The sequence below is a fragment of the Mustela nivalis genome (genome assembly GCF_964662115.1).
Source record: "Mustela nivalis genome assembly, chromosome: 7".
Lineage (NCBI taxonomy): Eukaryota > Metazoa > Chordata > Mammalia > Carnivora > Mustelidae > Mustela > Mustela nivalis.
In genome coordinates, this window is record NC_139026.1 from 102,924,287 (window position 1) to 102,946,122 (window position 21,836).

At 40.0% G+C, this 21,836-nt stretch overlaps 1 protein-coding gene across 2 annotated transcripts; it reads right to left on the minus strand.

Moving 5' to 3' along the window:
- Positions 1–144: 144 nt before the first annotated feature.
- C3AR1 (complement C3a receptor 1) lies at positions 145–8,143 on the minus strand. Of its 2 annotated transcripts, none has more exons than XM_082742562.1 (2): positions 8,083–8,143; positions 145–3,449 (listed from the first exon to the last, which is right to left on the minus strand). In XM_082742562.1, the coding sequence occupies exon 2, from the start codon at positions 3,435–3,437 to the stop codon at positions 1,992–1,994; it is 1,446 nt and encodes a 481-aa protein (XP_082598688.1). In that variant the 5' UTR covers positions 3,438–3,449; positions 8,083–8,143; the 3' UTR covers positions 145–1,991. The 2 variants fall into 2 exon arrangements, with proteins under 2 accessions (XP_082598688.1, XP_082598687.1); XM_082742561.1 differs by lacking the exon at positions 8,083–8,143 and adding an exon at positions 8,004–8,068.
- Between the last annotated feature and the right edge of the window lie 13,693 nt (positions 8,144–21,836).

A 21,836-nucleotide genomic window follows, 5' to 3' on the forward strand; every position in this document is an offset into this window, starting at 1 on the left:
TCTTGTAAGATGCGTTGGGACTTCCAGGATCCTAGCTAATTGCGATTATGGCAAGCCTACTATGATTTGCTGTATGTATAGAGATTATGACATATTCTGAGTATCAAACAGTTAAGAGGATCCATGAATCCCAGTCTCAACGAGGAACCACAAGAAAGCAAGCATTTATTCATATCAAATACATAAGAAGATTACATTGGAAGGCAGCATTGCAAATATTACATCATGTCACACATTGTTACCTCACACCTGAATGACTTCTCAGTGATTTGCAATTTTTCTGCATAGCACGTTATTACTTATTTGTAGTCCAGAGCTTCACCCCAATCACTGAACAAATAATAGTGCCTTGCAAGTCTAAAACATCTCATTTTCTCTTTTTTTTAGACTAAATAATTATATTCCACCCAGGGGAGGCTATATTATAGTACAAAAACCCTGAGATTTTAGAAGTTTAACACAATAAAGTTTAAATACACAGACAAATGAGAAGGTGATAGGGTTAAGTAAGTTGTTTTTTTTTTTTTTTTTTTTTTTTTTTGGAATGAAAGAATGGAAGGAAGGCTGTATGTGGGGTTAGGATGGATCCACAGAACAGAAGAAAGTGTGGTCAGGAGCCAACTGAAGTATGGTGATTAATGAATATTAGGATGATGGTCAGTAAAAAGTATGAATGTGGATAAAATTCATCTTTCAAGACAAGAAGTGATGTTATCGTGTATATGAAAACTAGCTGCATAAGCACATGATTTTCATGGTAAATATCAGAAGAAATGTCTAAAATTGTTGCAAGTGTTATTCTGGGAGATGGGAGTGGGAGGAGGGATTGGCTGGGCAGAGAGGGGCAGGAAACTTTATATTTCATTATAAGCCTTGGGTTCTCTTTAAATTATGTGCATTTATTACTTTGGGAAAGATAAAAATTCATTTCAAAAACCCAAAGATATACCTGGTGAATGATACACAAGCGTAGCTGTGCTTTACGAAGTTTGATGGTATTCCTGGAGGGTACTCAGTCACTGTGCAGTGAATTCAAGGGTTACTGCTCCATCCTCCACCCTCCTCCTCTTCTCACTGGAAATGAGTTTCTCAGGGAATGTTAGTTTCAAGCAAGAGGAGGGGAGCAATTTGAATCTTAAGAAATTAGAGGTTATTAGGTGCACAAAGTGTAATACAGAAGAAGATTTAGAGGCAGGGGAGAAATAAGGGAATAAAGGAGGTTAAGGAGGAATGGAAGAGAGATGGTTCTATCAATAGGCAGACTAAGTAAACAGAAAACTCCCCAAACCACAGCTTATGTGCCATTTTATGAGTAAGTTTTCAGATGCCTTAGCAGCCTGTCTTTACACAGTAGATGCCTATTCAGTTGTAATAATGGAAACGTGGAATTCCCATGTCCCGTATCCAGGAATATTGCACATAGCAAGCATCTGATATTGTACTCTGTTCCAGACTGCGTCTCATAACTGCTTGTTTTCATGGACTTTGTCTTTTTGCAACCTTGTTTTCATTTGAAAACATCACCACCCCCACAACAAAGCCAAAAAGAGACAATCATTGTTGACTCATGTAAGATTAGACAAAATGGTTTTAAATTGCATCTGGGAGGGGATTTGGACACTCCCAAAGAAAAAAGTTCATGATGGAAAAATCATTTTAAAACAGACTAGGTTTTCCCTGATCTCACTGGCTTAGTTTGGGTAGAAATAGACTAATTTGGGGGATGATTCTCAAATTTAGCATTCATCACAAACACGAGAGTTCATTAAAACACTTGCTGGGGCTCACCCCCGGAGATTCCGATTCATCAAGTTTCTAGGTGATTCCAACAAGTTACCAGGTGATGCAGATGCTTCTAGTCTCAGACCATACTTTGAGAACCTATGGACTGATTCTTGGATGGCTTCTGGAATCCCCTGCTCACAATACCACTTGTTGCTTCAGAAACACGTCACACTGGGTGAATACCTAAGAACCTTGGCTCCATATCTTCACACAGGTGTACTGATACTGTTTCTTTCCGAAAAGACTTTGCTTTGGGGACAACTGGTAGAGTGTGTGAGGTCTTCACTGAAAGCCACCTCCAGAATGCCCTTCATGGACTGTTTGGCTTTCTTTCTGAAATCTTTTCCCAGGAGGGCATAGAGGAAGGGATTAAAGCAACTATTGGCAGATGCTAGAGCAATGGACATGTGGTCCCAAGATAGCAGAGCTTTTCCAAAGGGAGTTTCTGAGTCAAAAAACAACGATAGGACTCCAATAATGTGGTATGGAGCCCAGCAGACACAGAAGACAACCACCACAGCCATGGCCACTCGCAAGGTTTTGGTCCGAGACTTGGTGAAGCGGCCGCGTCGCATTCGGAAGATAATGAGGCCATAACAGGTCACCATGACCATAAAGGGCAGAAGGAAACCCATCACTAGTCTAGTGATGGTTATTGCCATCAGGGGTGTTAGTACTTGATTGTCGTATGAAAACTGGCCTAGATCATAATCCTGGAGATTTCGGAATAGCTCATATGCATATAAAGAGTTTCTGGAAGTACCAGAATAAAGCTCTAAATCTGTAGAGAGAAAACTCTCAGAGTTATCTGGTGGGTTAGTTCTGCGATCTTCAACAGGAAACCCACTGGGGCTTATAGATGAGACCTCACCAGCAAGAAAATTATAATATGGATATTGACTAGATAATTTAGCTGAATCCACAGGGAGTGACTCTCCAGAAGGTCTTTGAAATGTTTGAGAATAGATAGTGGTGGCTGTCCAAGGAAGATCATTTGTTTGTAAAGAGAAAGACTCTAATCCCTCATCCATTTCTCCAGGCAGGTGCACAGTGGAGTTGTCAAGAGACCCATTTTCCAGTAGATCACTGGTGAAGTCTGAATAACCAAAGGAGCTGTAGGGACTAAAATTGTAGCCACACATGTAATGGTCATCTACAGCGAATGTTTCCCGGTACACGAACACGGGCATACACATTACAAAAGCCACCATCCATATACATCCGCAGATAGCGAAGGCTGTCCCCACCTTGCGGTGATTCTGGCACCAGATTGGCCTGAGGACCAAAAGACAACGATCCAGGCTAATGGCAGTCAGCAGGAAGACGCTGGCAAACATGTTGAGGATGATGATGGAGGGGATGAGCTTGCACAGGAACCAGCCATAGGGCCAGTGTCCTTGCAGCGCCAAGTGAGCCAGGGAGAAGGGCAACGAGAGGCAGCAGAGGAAGTCAGCCAGCGTGAGATGGAGAAACCAAACGGTGTTCACTGTCCGCTGCATCTTTAGGCCAGCCACCCACAGCACTAGCCCGTTGCCTGGCAACCCCAGTAAGAAAGTGAGGCTGAGAATGCCCATGGAGAGAATGACTTGGGGTTCGTACCAGGGTTCTGAGGGTAGGTCAGTTGAACTGTTATCAGCAGAGGAAGGCTCCATTGCTGAACTTCTCTAAAAATATAAGCAATAATATTAAAAACTATCTTTTTCTTAAAAAGCATATCCTTAGAATTACAACCCTCCCACATAATGCTGTAGACTACAGAGGCCCCTGTTTTAGTCTGTATTCCTTAACTTCACACTGGACCACACGAAAACATTCTGTGATCGTTAAAATCTACCATATCAACTTAAATGTGTACCAAAATCATAATTTCATTTGGAAGTTCCTGTCAATGTACATTTCTCCTCTTTCTTGCAATTCCAATATCACATTCTGCACTTGTTCCTTTCCTTACCCAGTGTTCCCTACTAAAAACAAGCAGGGTTCCTGGGTGGCTCAGTTGGTTAAGTGTCTTCCCTTGGCTCAGGTCATGATCCCTGGGTCCTGGGATCAAGTCCCACATTATGCTTTTCCTTCTGCCTGCCACTCCCCCTGCTTGTGCTTGCTCTCTCTCTCTGTCTGTCACATAAATAAATAATCTTAGAAAACAAAACAAGACAAAAAAAAAAAAAACAGCAACAAAATAAGCTAAATGGATGAACAATAACTTTAGACCAGAGGTTCCCAGCTTTCGATCCACAAAAAGGCTTTATGGAGCTCCATCACCACCTCGAACAGTATGTAAGATTTTAAGGTTGCATATTCCCAATTCTATGAGGGTAGAAGGTCCATCCAATCCCTCCACCAGATTTTCAATGACTCACTACCACAAAAAAAGGTAATGTAGACTCAGTTGTATCTTTACTTTTTAATAAAAAGATTAAAAAGATTATTTATTTATTTGAAAGAGAGAGAGAGATAGCGAGAGAGAGCATGAGCAAGGAGCTCAATCCCCGGACTCTCTAATCATGACCTGAGCTGAAGGCAACTGCTTCACGGACTGAGCTACCCAGGTGCCGCCCCCAGTTACATCTTTAGATATAACCTCATCTTTTCCTTTTGCTTTCAAATTTTTCAGGAGCTGTTTACTCTCTCAGCATCGATTCCCTCAACACACGTCATTTCTTTCTTGTTTTTTAAAAACGTTATTCATGAATATATACATATATTTGCATTTATATGTATATGTGTATGCATATTTTTCTTAATTAAAATTTAACAAAACTTGGTTAGTCTGTGCATATTTAAAAATTATTTAATTATGGGAAAATAAACATGACACAGAATTTACCATTCTAACCATTTTTTTAAGTATAAAGTTCAGCAGTATCAAGTATATTCACGTTATTGTACAATTAACCTCCACAGTTTTTTCACCTTGTAAAACTGAAACTCTAATTCTATTAGACAATGGTTCCCCACTTCCCTCTTCCCCCAGCCGCTGGCAAACCACCAGGCTACTTTCTGTTACTATTTGTATTTGACTGCTCTAGACATCTCATATAAATGGAATTGTACAGCATTTGTCTTCTGGTGTCTGGTTTATTTCCCTTGGCATAATGTTCTCAAGGCTCATCCATGTTGTAGCATATGTCAGAATTTCTTTCTTTTTAAGGCTAAATAATATTCCATTGTATGTAAACCCCACATTTTGCTTACCCACTCATCTCTTGATGGACATCTGAATTGTTTTCATCTTTTAGCTCTTGTGAACAGTGCTGCTATGAACTGGCATGCATACTGTTGTATAAACTGATTTCCTTTTTTCAGCTAGTCTCCACATTATGCAGTAATATTTTACCTTAAGGAATACTCAGTCTTTGTCTGGTTTTTTCTAGACGTAGTTTTTTTCTCACCGTCCCGAAACATCTTCTGTAGCTGATTGATCCACAGTTATAGTCAATCTAGGATCACACTTTGCATCTAAATGTTATGTTTAAGTATCTCTCTCTCTCCTTTTTTAACATAGTTTGTCAGGGATGCTAGCTTGTCTCAGGGTCTGTTGTTCTCACCACTCACTTTTTAACCTTTGGAATTTGTAATTTTTTAACACTTTGTAATTTGTCTTCTGACCCATCACTGGGCTAAAGTTACCTCTAAAATTATTTCTAAATAACAAATCCAAACATCGTTTTCTCTGTCTTTATCCACAACTCCATTCTCTTGGCCTCTTGACATTACCGTCCCCTAATTCCGAAGACTCCCATAAATGCACCCTACTTTATAGCTTTCTTGAACAACTCACTATTTTGGCTAATGCTGTTTACTTCTGTCTGGAATTATGTTCTTCACCTTAACCTCCTTTGTCCTGCATTCTTAATCGCTACCTGTTGAAATTCTAGCCATTCCTCAAATAAGCTCAAATGTTATTCTTCTTCAAAACCTCCTCTTAAAGTCTCAATAAGAAATTAGTTCTTCGACCTCTTAAATTTGTGTGTGTGTATGTGTTGAATCTCCATTTCATATTCTCTGTGCAGCGAAGCATTTTGCCTTGCATTATAATAATTATTATTTTAAAATGGTTTTATTTATTTATTTGACAGAGAGAGACACAGCGAGAGAGGGAACACAAGGGCGCGAGTGGGAGAGGGAGAAGCAGACTTTCCACTGAGCAGGGAGCCCGATGCGGGGCTTGATCCCAGGACTCTGGGATCATGACCTGTCTCGAAGGCAGACACTTAGCAACTGAGCCACCCAGGTATTCCTGTATTATAATTATTGTCATGACTGTTTTATCTATTATTCTGGCCTTAAATTTCATAGTGGTAAAAATGAGTCTTCTACCTAAGTGCTTGTTCTACCGAAGTTACCACAATGGATTCTATGACATAAAGATCAAAGATGACTTCAGTGCATGGATGTTCATGTTTGGGGTTTACTTTATTTTCTTTTTCAACTAAATTTAAAATTTTTATTATTGTCCACTTAATCCATTAAATACACTGTCTCTTCTAACTTCCCTTTTGGTTTCCAGTTTCCAGTTCTTACTGGCTATAATAGCATTTTATGTTTCCTTTCATAGAGTCCCAAAATATTTTTGTGACTTGGAATTTTGCTGAGCTAACCAAATGCTGTCATAGGGTCTTACACGATTAGCAGAAGTTAAAATAACCGAGTCAACAAAATAATAGAAAAGAAGAAGTGATTATCATTCTCCCTCTCTGTAGCCTTATGCACTCAAATACTCAAGTCTTATCAGGACCCCTTCTTTCCTTGCTGGGCACGGCAGCTACCCTGGTCCACTGTCCTGCTCCAGTATACATAGTCATGCCAACATCTGTGAAGTATTGAGAGAGGGATAGAATCAGAGAAGCTAGGACTGAAAAGAAACATAGCAATTATTTTTCCTTGTCTCTAGTTTTATTTTGCAGTTTTTGACACAGAAACTCAGCAAGTTAGGGGACTGTCACATATTCACAACTAGGAGGGCTATAAGATCTTAAGTCCAATAGTCTTTCTACTACAAAGAACCACAGAACTAAAAAGGCTTCGGTATTGTAATTATTAACAATAACATGGGAAAGGTACCGAGAGCTGCACAAACTGAAGTAATAAAGACTGAAAAGAAAGTCATCTGGGTGGGTCATTCTGTTAAGCAACTGACTCTTGATTTTGGCCCAGATCATGTTCTTAGGGTCATGGGATGGAGCCCCGCATTGGGAAGGATCTGCTGGAGATTGTCTCCCTGTGCCCCTGCCCACTCCCCCTTGTGCTCTCTCCCCCTAAAATAAATAAATAAATCTTTAAAAAATAGATTAAAAAGAGCAAGATTCCAATATAAATAAAGCCATAGGTATGAACTATATTTTAAATATCACATATCATCTGCCTTGAAAGCATGTATAAATCAGTCTTAAAAATCTTTCAGAATAAACAAGATCACTTTTTACATTTCTCCAAGTGTTTTGGCTGAAAGATACCTCTACATTTGTGACTGGTAGACCCCTTTCTTCCTCTTTCCTTCTTTCTTTCTTTTTTAGTTTTAAATACTACATTGGCCAAAAGTAGTTAAAAGGATAAAGACATTCCTGAAACTAAAATTCAGTTATAACAGGACAAGAAAGTAGATTCCATAATCAAATACTAATGATAGGGAGACAGAGTTGGTAACAATAAAGGATAAGTAGGGGCGCCTGGGTGGCTCAGTGGGTTAAGCCTCTGCCTTCAGCTCAGGTCATGATCTCAGGGTCCTGGGATCTAGCCCTGCATCGGGCCCCCTGCTCAGCAAGGAGACTGCTTTCCCCACCCTTCTCTCTGGCTGCCTCTCTGCTTACTTGTGATCTCTGTCTGTCAAATAAATAAATCAAATCTTAAAAAAAATAATAAGCAAAAGAATAAAAAAAAAGAGGAAATAGGAGTGAGAAAAATATATATAAAAAGGCAACTGACTTGAAGAATTAGCTATTGTGAAAAGCTGGACTCAAAATTCAGAAAGAGACACATAGCCGATTTAAGAGGAAAAAATGGCATAAAATTCACTATTTGTTCTAGAATGAAAATATGAAGAATGAAGATAATTTAGAACATGGGATATTTAGTAAAAGAAAGATGGATATGGAGATAAAACAAAAGAAAGAAAAGTTGGGGAAGGAATGGGGGGAAGAGGAGATAACGACCCTCAAATCATTATCAGTAATAAACAGAAGAAGCACAAGTTGTCTGGTGAATGTAGGTTTTCTTACCAAAACCCTGAGACAGTAGCTGACGGCCTCAGCACAGGTCTGGAGGTCCCCACAAATCCCGTGTGGGTCTCATACTTACCCACAATCAAGCTATGAAGTATGTTTAGGAAATTTGCTGAGCGCTTCCTCTTCCCTCTCTTCGCTTCTTGTGATATAGGAAACTCCACACTTTTGACTACTATCTGACTTCACAGGATGAGTTTTGAAATGAGTCACTCCTCAATGTTTCAGATAAGAAAAGTAAAAAAAAGCAGAAGTGGGAGGGCATAATTGTTTTCTGAAGAACACAGAATACAGCTAAAGAGAGAATTTCTGTACATAAGCTTCTCACTTGGTAGGTTTTTGCTTGCGTTTTAGAAACGCATACACATGACCCTATGCTATGTAAGGGTGGGGGTGCTGAGTGGCTGGAAGGCGTGACCGGCATAAACCAGATATAAGAACCTCAAATAACATCTCCTGAATGCTTATTATGTGTAAAGAAACATGCCGTTCCAAAATCGGATTAATTAAACTATGTTCTAATATTGAGAGGTCCACAATCTAGTAGGAGTAAGCACCTATACACACCCAAGATCCCCCTTCAATACAACCCAGACTATGATAGCAGAAGTGCCAGTAGAAGTAAAATAGTACAACATAACAGAAAGGCTTCGTTTAGCCTGGGACAATCTAGGAAAGTCTTAAGGTAGAAGTAAGATCTGGGTAGATCCTTAAAGACTTTTAAAAAAATTTATTTAATTTTTAAACTTCTTTCCAGAATTCATTGTTTATGCACCACACCCAGTGCTCCATGCAATATGTGCCCTCCTTAATACCACCACCAGGCTTACCCACCCACCCACCCACCCTCTCCTCCCAAACCCTCAGTTAGTTCCTCAGAGTCCAGTCTCTCATGGTTCATCTCCTCCTCTAATTTCCCCCAACTCCCTTCTCCTCTCCATTTCCCTATGTCATCCGTGTTATTCCTTATGCTCCACAAATAAGTGAAACCATATGAAAATTGACTCTCTCTGCTTGACTTATTTCACTCAGCATAATCTCTTCCAGTCCCATCCATGTTGATACAAAAGTTGGATATTCATCCTTTCTGATGGAAGCATAATACTCCATAGTGTATATGGACCACATCTTCTTTATCCATTCGTCCGTTGAAGGGCATCTTGGTTCTTTCCACAGTTTGGTGATTGTAGCCATTGCTTCTATGAACATTGGGGTACAGATGGCCCTTCTTTTCACTACATCTGTATCTTTGGGGTAAATACCCGGTAGTGCAATTGCAAGGTCATAGGGTAGCTCTATTTTTAATTTCTTGAGGAATCTCCACACTGTTTTCCAAAGTGGCTGCACCAACTTGCATTCCCACCAACAGTGTAGGAGGGTTCCCCTTTCTCCCCATCCTTTCCAGAACATGTTGTTTACTGTCTTGCTAATTTTGGCCATTCTAACTGGTGTAAGGTGGTATCTCAGTATGGTTTTGATTTGAATCTCCCTGATGGCAAGTGATAATAACAATTTTTCATGTGTCTGTTAGCCATTTGTATGTCGTCATTGGAGGAGTATCTGTTTATGACTTCTGCCCATTTTTTGACATGATTATCTGTTTTGTGTGTATTGAGTTTAAGGAGTTCTTTATAGACCTTGGATATCAGCCCTTTGTACTGTTAAAGACTTTTTAAAAAAAATTTCATTTTATTTGAGAGAAAGCACAAGCTTGGGCAAGGGGAGGGGCAAAGGGAGAGAGAGGATATCAAGCAGATGCCATGCTCAGCGCAGAGCCCAACAGGAGTTTTGATCTCATGACTATGAGATCTTGACCTGAGAAGAAACCGAGAGTAGGACGCTTAACTGGTCAAGCTACCCAGGCATCCCTGGGCAGGTCCTTAAAGATCTCTATAGACAGGAGAAGCTGATATGCTATTTAGAATGTTCAAGTGGAGAAAAATGAGAGGCAGGTGGGTGGGAGAATGTTTCGGGTATTGGGGATGGACAGAATAGTCAATCAACTAGATTGTTTCATCAAGAAGGCATACAGAAGATTGAAGCAATGATTTCAGCTTAAAGTATACTTCTTAAAAATTCTCACTCACATTGTTTTTTTACATGTATGCATATGAAATAAAATTCACTTGGGTCAAATGTATTTGAAGACTGTTGCCTGGGGTAAAGGCTTCAGTCCATATTAATCAACTTACTGTTCAAACAATATCTGCTTCTCCTCTTGTTTGCAGAGAAATCACCATGAAATTTTTTAAGACAGAAAGACCCAAGAAAAATGCCAAGAGAGTGATTGATTGACTGATTGATTGATGTCCATTGTTATCTAATGACAGAGTAGTACATATAAAGAAGATTAATTGAAATAATACAAAAGTTAAAGGGTAAAAGAATGAAAGTTTTTATTTCCAATTCCACTGCCTAGAAGTAACTATTTTTAATAGCTTCACATTCATTCTTTGTAAATTTTTTCTAAGTAGAACACATATCTTTTAAAAAGGTAGTTTCAAGCAAAAAATGGGATTATAATTTACATGTGATTTTATGATCTGCTTTTTGGCTTAACAATATGTCAGAACATATTTCAATGTTGGTGCATATAATTCTATTAATTATATTCTGTTTTTTTAAAAAAATATTTTATTTATTTATTTGACAGAGAGATACAGCGAGAGAAGGAACACAAGCAGGGAGAGTGAGAGCGGGAGAAGCAGACTCCCCGCCATGCAGGGATCCTGATGTGGGGCTCAATCCCAGGATCATGCCCTGAGCCAAAGGCAGATGGTTAAGACTGAGCCACCCAGGCACCCCATATTCTGTTTTTTTATTTTAATTTAGTATTTGGAAACATGGAATAATGAAGGTATTCAGAAAGCACAAATAGTGAGCATACAAAAGATAGTATTCTCATAAGTGTGCATATATACACATTTTATATGTATATACATAAAATAATTCATTCTCATGTTTAAAAAAAACTTTAAATATAGAAGAACTAAAATGAAATGAAAACTGAAATTTCCAGAATACCTAGCTATCCTATTGCTACTCCCTGGAGGAAACTCTTTCATAAATATAAATGCAATTACATTACATATATTGTCTTGTGCTTTTTCTATTTACCTTTTCATATCTGGACATAGTAGTCCACATCATTTTTTAAAAGATTTTATTTATTAATTTGACAGACAGAGATCATAAGTAGGCAGAGCAGCAGGTGGCAGGAGCGGGGGATGAGGGCTCCCTGCCGAGCAGAGAGCCTGATGCGGGGCTCGATCCCAGGACCCTGGGATCATGATCTGAGCTGAAGGCAGAGGCCTAACCTACTGAGCCACCCAGGTCCCCCCACATAATATTTTTTAAATTGGTCCATATTATCCCTTTAATCAGTTAGTCCTCTGTTGGTGAATAGTCTGTTTTTATCAACTCTTTTTTTTCAAAGATTTATTTATTTATTTTAGCGAGATAGAAAGAGAGAGAGAGTTCAAACATGAGCAGGGGGAGGGGCAAAGGGAAAGGGAGAGTTGGAAAGAGAATCTCAAGCAGACTCCCTGTTGAGATCAGAGTCCTACCCAGGGCTCTTGATCTTACCACCCTGACATCATGACCTGAGTTGAAACAAAGAATCAGATGCTCAATGACTGAGTCACAGGGTGCCCTATTTTTTAAAATCAACTTTTAAAGCAGTTACAAACAATGCTCCAATGAGTACTTTACTTTTGTATTTTACACATCCACGAACACTTTTGTAGAATAGGTTCTGAGAGTTATAACTGCTAAGTCTAAGAGTATGTGCATTTATATTTTTGAAAGATATATAATTTCCTACTACAGAGATTCCATCAATTTATACTTTCACTGATAGGGGTGAGAATATCTTTTTTTTTTTTTTTTTTTGAGAGCATCTTTTCCACTTGCAAAAGGTAAGGTCTTTATCATTAAGTTCAGTATCATAAACATGTACTCTGCTCCTACCACAGACACTATGCTTTGTGCTGTAGGAGATATAGATACAATGAGAGATATACATTATTATAACCTAATAAGGGCTGCTGGGTCACTCTGGAAAGCAGTATGGAGGTCCCTCAAAAAGTTGAAAATGGAGCTACAACCCAGCAATTGCACTACTGGGTATTTACCCCCAAAATACAAATGTATCGATCTGAAGGGGCATGTGCACCCTAATGTTTACAGCAGCAATGTCCACAATAGCCAAACTTTGGAAAGAGCCTAGATGTCCATCAACAGATGAATGGATGAAGAAGATGTGTATATATGTGTGCACACACACACACACACACACTCACACACACGGAGAGAGAAATATTATGCAGCCATCAAAAGCAAAATCTTGTCATTTGCAAAGATGTGGATGGAACTAGAAGATATTATGCTAAATGAAATAAGTCAATCAGAGAAAGACAGTATCAGACAATCTCACTCATATATGGAATTTGATAAACAAGGCAGAGGATCATAAGGAAAGAGAGGAAAAAAATGAAACAAGACAAAACCAGAGAGGGGGACAAACCATGAGAGACTTTTAATCTTAGGAAACAAGCTGAGGGTTGCTGTAGTGGAGGGGACTGGAGGGATGGAGTGGCGGGGTGATGGACATTGGGGAGGGTATGTGCTATGGTGAGTGCTGTGAATTGTGTAAGACTGATGAATCACAGACTTGTGTCCCTGAAACAAATAATACATTATCTGTTAATAAAAATATTTAAAAAATCTTTCTATAGAAAAATAAAATATTTTATCCAGTAAAAAAAAAGGGGGGGGTGTGCTGCTGGGAGGTTCCCAATGTGCCCAGAAACATGAGAGAAATACTAATTCTTACTGAAGCAAACTGACCACTAAAGAGGTAGCACTTGAGCTAGACTTTAAAGATGGGTAGAAATTTTACAGGCCCTTGTAGTGCAGAAAAAATAACATTTTATCTGTTTCTCTGCCCTATGAGATCATGACTTTGTTTCTATGTCCAATGCCTGTTACATTCTTGGTATAACATATGGGAATGAATGAATGAATGAATGAATGAATGAATGAATGAATGAAAGAATATGTGGTTGAAAAGGATGTTGACTTTTGAATATAATTCAAAGATTTCAGAGTCTTTAAGGTTGTTTCTCAAGTGGATTCAGTCTTTCTAAAGATTATAAAGCAATTATATCTGTCCTTTCTTATAAAGTACTAGTTGTTTTGTGGTGTAATGTTGAAAAATTAGGGAAACTTATGTGGTTATCATTTGTTTCCTTTTTTTTTTTCTTTAACATTTTTTTTTTAAAGATTTTATTATTTATTTGACAGAGAGAGATCACAAGTAGGCAGAGAGGCAGGCAAAGAGAGAGAGAGGAGGAAGCAGGCTCCCTGCTGAGCAGAGAGCCCGATGCGGGACTCGATCCCAGGACCCTGAGATCATGACCTGAGCCGAAGGCAGCGGCTTAACCCACTGAGCCACCCAGGCGCCCAACATTTTGGTTTTTTGAGAGATTGAGAGAGAGAGCACGAGCAGGAGAAAGGGCAGAGAGAGAGGGAGGGACAAGCAGACTCCCTAGTGAGTATGGAGCCCAACACAGGGATTGACGCGGAGTTTGATTTCAGGACCTTGGGATCATGACTTGAGCCAAAATCAAGATTTGGAGGCTTAACTGACTGAACCGTCAGTCAGTCCCATGTTTTCTCCTTTTGAATATCTAAATTATAAACATCTAAGCAGAGATTAGATGCTCTAGAAAGAATGAAATCTTGAATATATATTACAAAGTCAGTCATATTAAAACCTTTTATGAGCTACTGATTAATTCTACATTTTCAGTGATGGCAATTTGTATTTGCCTGGCCAAATTAAAATCTTTGGAATCACAGAACCTCTAGCCTTTTTTGCCCGAGAGAATTAAAAAATAAACATACAACAAAGTTTCTGCCCTTAAGGACTTTGATGAAAACGGAGTTTGAATCCCAGCTTTGCCAGTTCATTTTGTGACTGTACAGAAATGATTTAAACTCTGTTTTCATTTCCTCACCTGCAAAATGGGGATTGTGTCAGATTTTATCTATTGAACTGAAGCCCATTCCCATCTTTCCTTACTATCTCTCTATTGGAAGCCTGGGCACCACATTTCCTGGACCTTCTCTCCAGTGGAATTCTGAATAGGCTTTACCAGAAGGTCTATGCTAATGTGCTATCGGATGGTGAAAGGTAAAGGGAAGCATTGCATTTGATTCTGGAACTTAGTTTGTTCACCATGACTGCAAATCTTTTTTTAAAAATTTAATTGATGCATTAACTAATCTCTAAACACAATGTGGGGCTCAAACTCACAAACAGGAAATCAAGAGCCACATGCTCCACTGACTGAGGCAGACAGCTGCCCAGGATTGCAAATCTATTTTACTTATTTTAGTTTATTATTTATTTATTTACTTATTTGTTTATTTATGTTAGAGACAGTGAGTGTGTGTACACTTGTGAGTGGGTTGGGGGTAGGGTATAAGGAGAGGAAGAGAGAATTTTAAGCAGACTCCACACCCAGCAGGGAGCCTGTCATGGGTTTGATCTCACGCACTGAGATCATGACCTGAGCTGAAATCAAGTCGGCCACTTAACAGAGAGCCACCAGGCGCCTTGAAAATCTGTTTTAAAAGTAAAAAAGAACAAAAACCATAAAACAGACTAGCCATTAAAACTATATGTATAACTATATTATATACACACACACACATGCACACACATACAGAAAGAGATTGATTAAACAGGGAATCCTTTAGCTTCTGGCTCTGTAGTAGAATACAACTGTGGTAACTCCTGCAAAGGGGATGGGACACGTGGCTGAGGCAGCTGCTGGCTCCTGTGGGCTCTAGTGGGATTACTGGTTCCTCAGACCTATGCATTCTTAGATGCCTGGGACAGCAGCAAGAGCCCTCAGCCTCAAAGCCAAAGGCATACTTGCCCATTCTAGGTGACATGCTTCTCCAATTCTACGGGAGCAGTCACCCGCAATTCTATCATCTCCTCCCCTTTTATCCTTCTAGCGCTCCCAACGCTTTCATAACCAGGTCCTTATATTAAATATCCTGTTTGATGTACCTACAATGGTTTCTCTTTTCCTGGATGGGTAATGACTGATTTAGGGGAATATTCACTGTACTCTTTAGGATTGTTAGGAGTTAATAAATGCATGCCAAGCCCTTGAAAGAGAGTTGGCACATAGGACTCAATAAATGTTAGTAATTATGCCAAAAACATTACGTGGCTTCCAGTCTTGCCTATTATATCACAACCACTCTCCCAGCTTGGACATGTAACAAATAACTTACAGAATGTTCTTTTCCCATTGTTAAGACATGTCCTTTCTGTCAAATCAAATCCTAGCCCATGGCTCTTCAGGAATGTGGATTAGATGTACTCCCTTCTTCCTCTAGCACATAGCTATAGTAGAACCAAGAAGGGAAACAAATTGAAGAAGAAAGTCACTCAGAAAGGAAAGCAATTCAGTTGAAAAGTAAATAAAACAAAGCAAAAAAACCTGTTCATCCCATCAAAGTATCTGATGCACGTATGCCTAGATCTTGAAAGAAGTCAGTCAAGTTCAGCATGATAAATCATTCAGATCTGAGTGGTTTAAAGAAAAGTAAATGTTTCCTCTATTGATTTATTGGTCATTATTTTACCATTATGGTATGTACCTAGGATAGCCAAGGGATGGAGATTGAAGGGGAAGGAAACTGAGTCCACCCACATTTTTCACGAACACCGTTTGGGGTTTTCATTCGGTGAAACTGAAAGTGGACAAGGGGACAAGCTTTTGGTTTGTGCTTTATCTAATCTGATGAGAATCCATAGTCCCTATGGCCCCTGTTTTTTGATGGGGACAGGATTCAGGACTGTTGAGGAACACATAGCTCTCCTAAGTGTAAGTCTACATAACTTGTTGAGTAAACTTTGGTGGATTTTGTATGTTAGCTATCCTACTTGTGCGTTACTTAGAAAGTGGCGATGGGCATTAAGGAGGTCATGTGTTGCGATGAGCACTGGGTGTTATACGCAACTGACGAATTGTTGAACACTACATCAAAAACTAATGGTGCACTGCATGTCGGCTAGCTGAACATAAAAATAAAAAATAAAAAAAGAAAATGTCTTCATTTCTTTTCTTTTTCCTCATGTCATCTTCAGTAAAAAGCAACAGAAGGTGGTGATACTGTGTTGGGAAACCACCCAGTGTTCCCCTCTGGTAGGAAAAAAAAACCCCACTTCTCCCTTTTCTGTGTATCTCCTTCATACAGCTGACATTTCATTTCTGACACTTCTGGTCACCGCACCTGCGGGCTTTTTTTTTTTTTCCTTGCCACATCAAACAATTCCGTGAGACTAGCTGGCGTCAATTTAACTCAATTCCACATCATCTACCTGGAGATAGTGTTTCATCCCACAGACTGAGGACCAAGTCCCACAGGACTGCTCTTCACTAATGGTGCTAATGGCAAGGGGCAGGTCCCACGATTACTCATGACTTCTGTGCCTCATGGCTACAAACTGGACATTCCAATGACCTCCTCCCCCTCCGGTTGCTTTATTTACTATAGTGGTTCACAGAACTCAGGGAAACTCATACTTATGTTTATCAGTTTATTAAAGAATGCTAGAAAGAATACATGTGTACAGCTAGATGAAGAGATACATAGGTGATAGCCCTATGAACTTCTGCCCCTGGCGAGGTGGAACATGTCACCTTCCCAGTGTGGCTGTGCTCACCAACTTGGAAGTTCTTTGAATCTCATACTTTTTTTTTTTTTTTAAGTTTTTTTTTTTTTTTAAATTTATTTATTTGACAGACAGAAACCACAAGTAGGCAGAGAGGCAGGCAGAGAGAGGGGGAGGCAGGCTCCCCGCTGAGCAGAGAGCCCGATGTGGGGCTCGATCCCAGGACCCTGAGATCATGACCCGAGCTGAAGGCAGAGGCTTCAACCCACTGAGCCACCCAGGTGCCCACTTTTGGGGTTTTTATGGCATTTTCCTCACACAGGTGTGATCAATTATTAACTCCTTTTCCCACTCTTCTAGCTTCTCAAGGAGGGTGGGGGATGGGGCAGAAAATTTCAAGCTTCGAATCATGGCTTTGTCTCTCCAGAACCCTCATCTGGGAGCCATCTGGAAGCCTACCCAGAACTGCCTCATAAAGAAACGTCACTCCTGTCACCCATGGGTTACAAGAGTTTCAGGACCCCTGTGCCAGGAATCCAGTTCAAAGACCAAATATATAGCTCCTAATGCTCTTATCACTTGGGAAGTTACAAGGGTTTTAGGAGCTCTATGTACAGAACTAGGGGCAGAGATCAAGATACATATTTATTATAAGTCACAATATCACACGTGGCCATTTCAGATGAGATATTCCTTATATATTTGCCACATTTGCCAGCCATTGAGGGAAAAATCATGTTAGAATGGTAGCTCCATTTTATTTTTAATTTTTAAAAAATATTTTATTTATTTATTTGACAGAGAGAGAGAGAAAGAGACAGCAAGAGAGGGAACACAAGCAGGGGGACAGAGAGAGAGATTGAGAGAGAGAAGCAGGCTTCCCGCTGAGCAGGGAGCCCAGTGTGTTGTTCCATTCCAGGATCCTGGGATCATGACCTGAGCCAAAGGCAGAGGTTTAATGACTGAGTCACCCAGGAGCCCTGGTAACTCCATTTTAGTTATGTTCTCTGTTGTGTAGCTTCTGAAATACTGAAAATCAATGTGTCAGTGCTTATCTTAACCTAAATGAACATGGTAACTCTTGTTTCAAATGTGAATTAGTATCAATAGTAGTAATAACTTACACCCTGAGAGTTTATCTACCAGACACTGTGCTAAGCTCTTCATTGGTTTCACGTATATAGCTCTCCCAACCGCCCGGTGATGAGATAGGTACTAATATTAGTATCTCGTCGTCAAAAACGACATTGAGTTGCAAAGAGGCTAGTGAGTTATCCATGTGCATGCCACCATGTAAATGGCAGAATTCGAACCAGACAGCGGGCCTGCAGAGCCTATCCTCTTAGACACCTTGCTCCTGCATGAGTGCTCTATTCTTTCAGTATTCATGGTAGTTTATGCTCCGCAAAGTCACCAAGAACACTGAATTGGCAAGTTCTGAACCACTGCTACTAGAGGAAATCCAGATATCATAGCATTCTGGTCAACTGATCGCTATACATTGATCCTTGAACGTCATGGGAGTTAGGAGAGCTGACCCTCCACACAGCCGAAAATTCACATGTTATATTTGATTCCCCCTAACGTAACTGTGAACAGTCTACCATTGACTAGAAGCCTTACCAATAATAGTGATCGACACACATTTTGTATATGTATTATATGCTGTATTCTTACAATAAAGTAAGCTAGCAAAAAGAAAATGTTATTAAGAAATGTTCATAGCAGCAATGGCCACGGTCGCCAAACTGTGGAAAGAACCAAGATGCCCTTCAATGGACGAATGAATAAGGAAGATGTGGTCCATATACACTATGGAGTATTATGCCTCCATCAGAAAGGACGAATACCCAACTTTTGTAGCAACATGGACGGGACTGGAAGAGATTATGCTGAGTGAAATAAGTCAAGCAGAGAGAGTCAATTATCATATGGTTTCACTTATTTGTGGATCATAAGGAATAACACAGATGACATAGGGAAATGGAGAAGAGAAGGGAGTTGGGGGAAATTGGAAGGGGAGGTGAACCATGAGAGACTGTGGACTCTGAAAAACATTCTGAGGGGTTTGAAGTGGTGGGGGGTGGGAGATTGGGGAAACTGGGTGGTGGGTATTAGAGAGGGCACAGATTGCATGGAGCACTGGGTGCGGTGCAAAAATAATGAATACTGTTATACTGAAAAAAAAAAAAAAAGAAGAAAGAAAATCATAAAGATGGGGCACCTGGGTGGCTCAGTCGGTTAAGTATCTGTTTTTGGCTTGGGTCATGATCCTGGAGTCCTGGGATTGAGCTCTTTGTCATCAGGGTCCTTGCTCAGCAGAAGTCTGCTTCTCCTTCTCTCTCTGCTGCTACTCGGGCGTTCTGCTTGGGGGGCTGTTTTAAACAGAAAACATCAAGAAAAACCATAAATATACAAAAACCTTGGCACTACATAGACTGCAGAGGGCACTTCTTTAAAATATGAGAGGTGAGGGGCGCCTGGGTGGCTCAGTCAGTTATATGTCTGCTTTTGTCTCAGGTCATGATCTCAGGGTCCTGGGATAAGAGCCCTGCATTAGGCTCCCTGCTCTGTGGGGTGTCTGCTTCTCTATCTTCTTCTGCCTGCTCCCTGCCACCCCCACCCCACACTCTCCTTCTTGCAAATAAAAATAAAACCTTCAAAAAAAATACGAGAGATTAAACAAGAAGGTACAGTATTACCTTGTTCAATCTCAGCTGAATATGTGCATTTCCAGTGAGTCAAATTTTCTGCCACTTTGTGTGTCCATGAATAACTGTGAAAGGTTTGGGGAATATCGATCTTGGCGTTACAAATAAATTTAAGCAAATAGGCAAATTCACAGATATAAATTTCATAATAAGGATCTCCTGGAATTGTTAAAAGTCTTGCATATTCTGCCCATTAACTGGATGGAGAGGTTGGAGGGAGAAGAAAAAATTTCGGAGGCAGGGACACTTGGGTGGCTCAGCTGGTTAAGAATTTGACTTCTGGGCGCCTGGGTGGCTCAGTGGTTAAGCCGCTGCCTTCGGCTCGGGTCATGATCTCGGGGTCCTGGGATCGAGTCCCGCTTCGGGCTCTCCCCTCAGCAGGGAGCCTACTTCCTCCTCTCTCTCTCTCTGCCTGCCTCTCTGCCTACTTGTGATTTCTCTCTGTCAAATAAATAAATAAAATCTTAAAAAAAAAAAAAAAAGAATTTGACTCTTGATTTTGCCTCAGACTGTGATCTCAGGATTGTGAGATCAAGGCCTGCGTTGGGCTCACACTGAGCATGGAGCCTGCTTAAGAATCTCTTTCTCCCTCCTTCTCTGCCCCTCCCTCTCCCATTTCTCTATTCCCTCTTAAAAAAAAAAAAAAAAGGATTACGGAGGTAGAGTTGCATGCTGGTTAAGGACTTGGTCTTGGAAACATTTAGATCTGTTTGCCACTTGTGACAGTAGACAAGTTAGTTAATCACAGTGTTTCGGTTTATTCACCTGTAAAACTAGCAGGATAATGATAGTACCTATCTGTTGTGAGGATTAATGATATAATGCACATAAGCATGTAGAATAGTATTCAGTATTCAGTAATCATTATTCATTACTATAATTCAACCATATACACAGTATTACTAATAATACATGCAAACATAAATGTAAATTATGAGCAGCTATTGCATTAGTACCAGAAATATAAGGTATTCTTTTCCTGACATTAAATATTAAATATTAGACATTAAACATTAAATATTTGAATATTTGAATATTTGAATGACCAAATCAATAGATCTTTCTGTATCTCAGCATATTTTTGATGAAAATGGGGATAATACTACTGACCCACGAAGACAGTTGTGAGAAATAAATGAGATTGTGTATGTGAAAGTATTTTCTAGTTTGTATTTATGTATGTATGTATGTATGTATGTATTTAATTTTTAAGACTGTATGTATTTATTTGACAGAGAAAGAGAACAAGGAGGGGAACAGCAGGCAGAGGGAGAGGGAGAAGCAGACTCCCCACTGAGCAGGGAGCCCACCTGGGATCATGACCTGAGCCAAAGGCAGATACTCAACTGACTGAGCCACTCAGGTGCCCCACATTTTGTAGTTTTTAAAAAAGATGTATTTTAGAGAGGAAGAGAGCATGTGAGCAGGGGGAGGAGTAGAGGGAGAGGAAGAGACTCTTCAAGCAGATTCCCTGCTGAGTGAGGACCCCCCTCCCAACCCAGGACTCCATCCCATGACTTTGAAATTAAGAATCAGAGGCTTAACTAACTGACCCATTGAGGTACCCCGCATTTTGTAATTTTCAATGTGCTATATATCAGTTAATACCATTATTGTTGCCATACAGAATGTTTATTGTTGGAATCAATAACTAACAACTTAGCTGCTTCACATATCACATTTTATTTTATTTTAAGATTTTATTTATTTATTTGAAGACAGATCACAAGTAGGCAGAGAGGCAGGCAGAGAGAGGAGGAAGCAGGCTCCCCACCGAGCAGAGAGCCCGACACAGGGCTCAATCCCAGGGCTCCGGGACCACTACTCAAGCCAAAGGCAGAGGCCCCAACCCACTGAGCCACCCAGGTGCCCCCACATATCACATTTTAAATGTGAGGTATATAACACATTTGGAAAATTCTGCAATGAATATGTACATTTTAATTTTTATTTATTTATTTATTTGAATATGTACATTTTTAAAAAGAGTTTTATTTATTTATTTGACAGAGAGAGACACAGTGAGAGAGGGAACACAAGCAGGGGGAGTGGGAGGGGGGAAGCAGGTTTCCCAGCCAGCAGGGGGCCAGATGGGGGGCTTGAGCCCAGGACCCTGGAATCATGATCTAAGCCAAAGGCAGCCAATTAATGACTGAGCCACCTAGGTGCCCCAAATATGTACATTTTAAATAATAATGAAATGTTATCATGAGTTTATCATCCAATTTTTTCAAATTTTTCATCCTGTTTTTTTTGTTGTTGTTGTTTTTAAAAGATTTTATTTAATTATTTGACAGACAGAGATCACAAGAAGGCAGAGGCAGGCAGAGAGAGAGAGGGGGTTCCCCGCCGAGCACAGAGCCCAATGCAGGGCTCGATCCCAGGACCCTGGGATCATGACCTGAGCTGGAGGCGGAG

Coding starts and splice junctions, on each gene's coding strand:
- C3AR1 (XM_082742562.1), bottom strand. CDS start 3,437: ATGGAGCCTTCCTCTGCTGATAACAGTTCAACTGACCTACCCTCAGAA.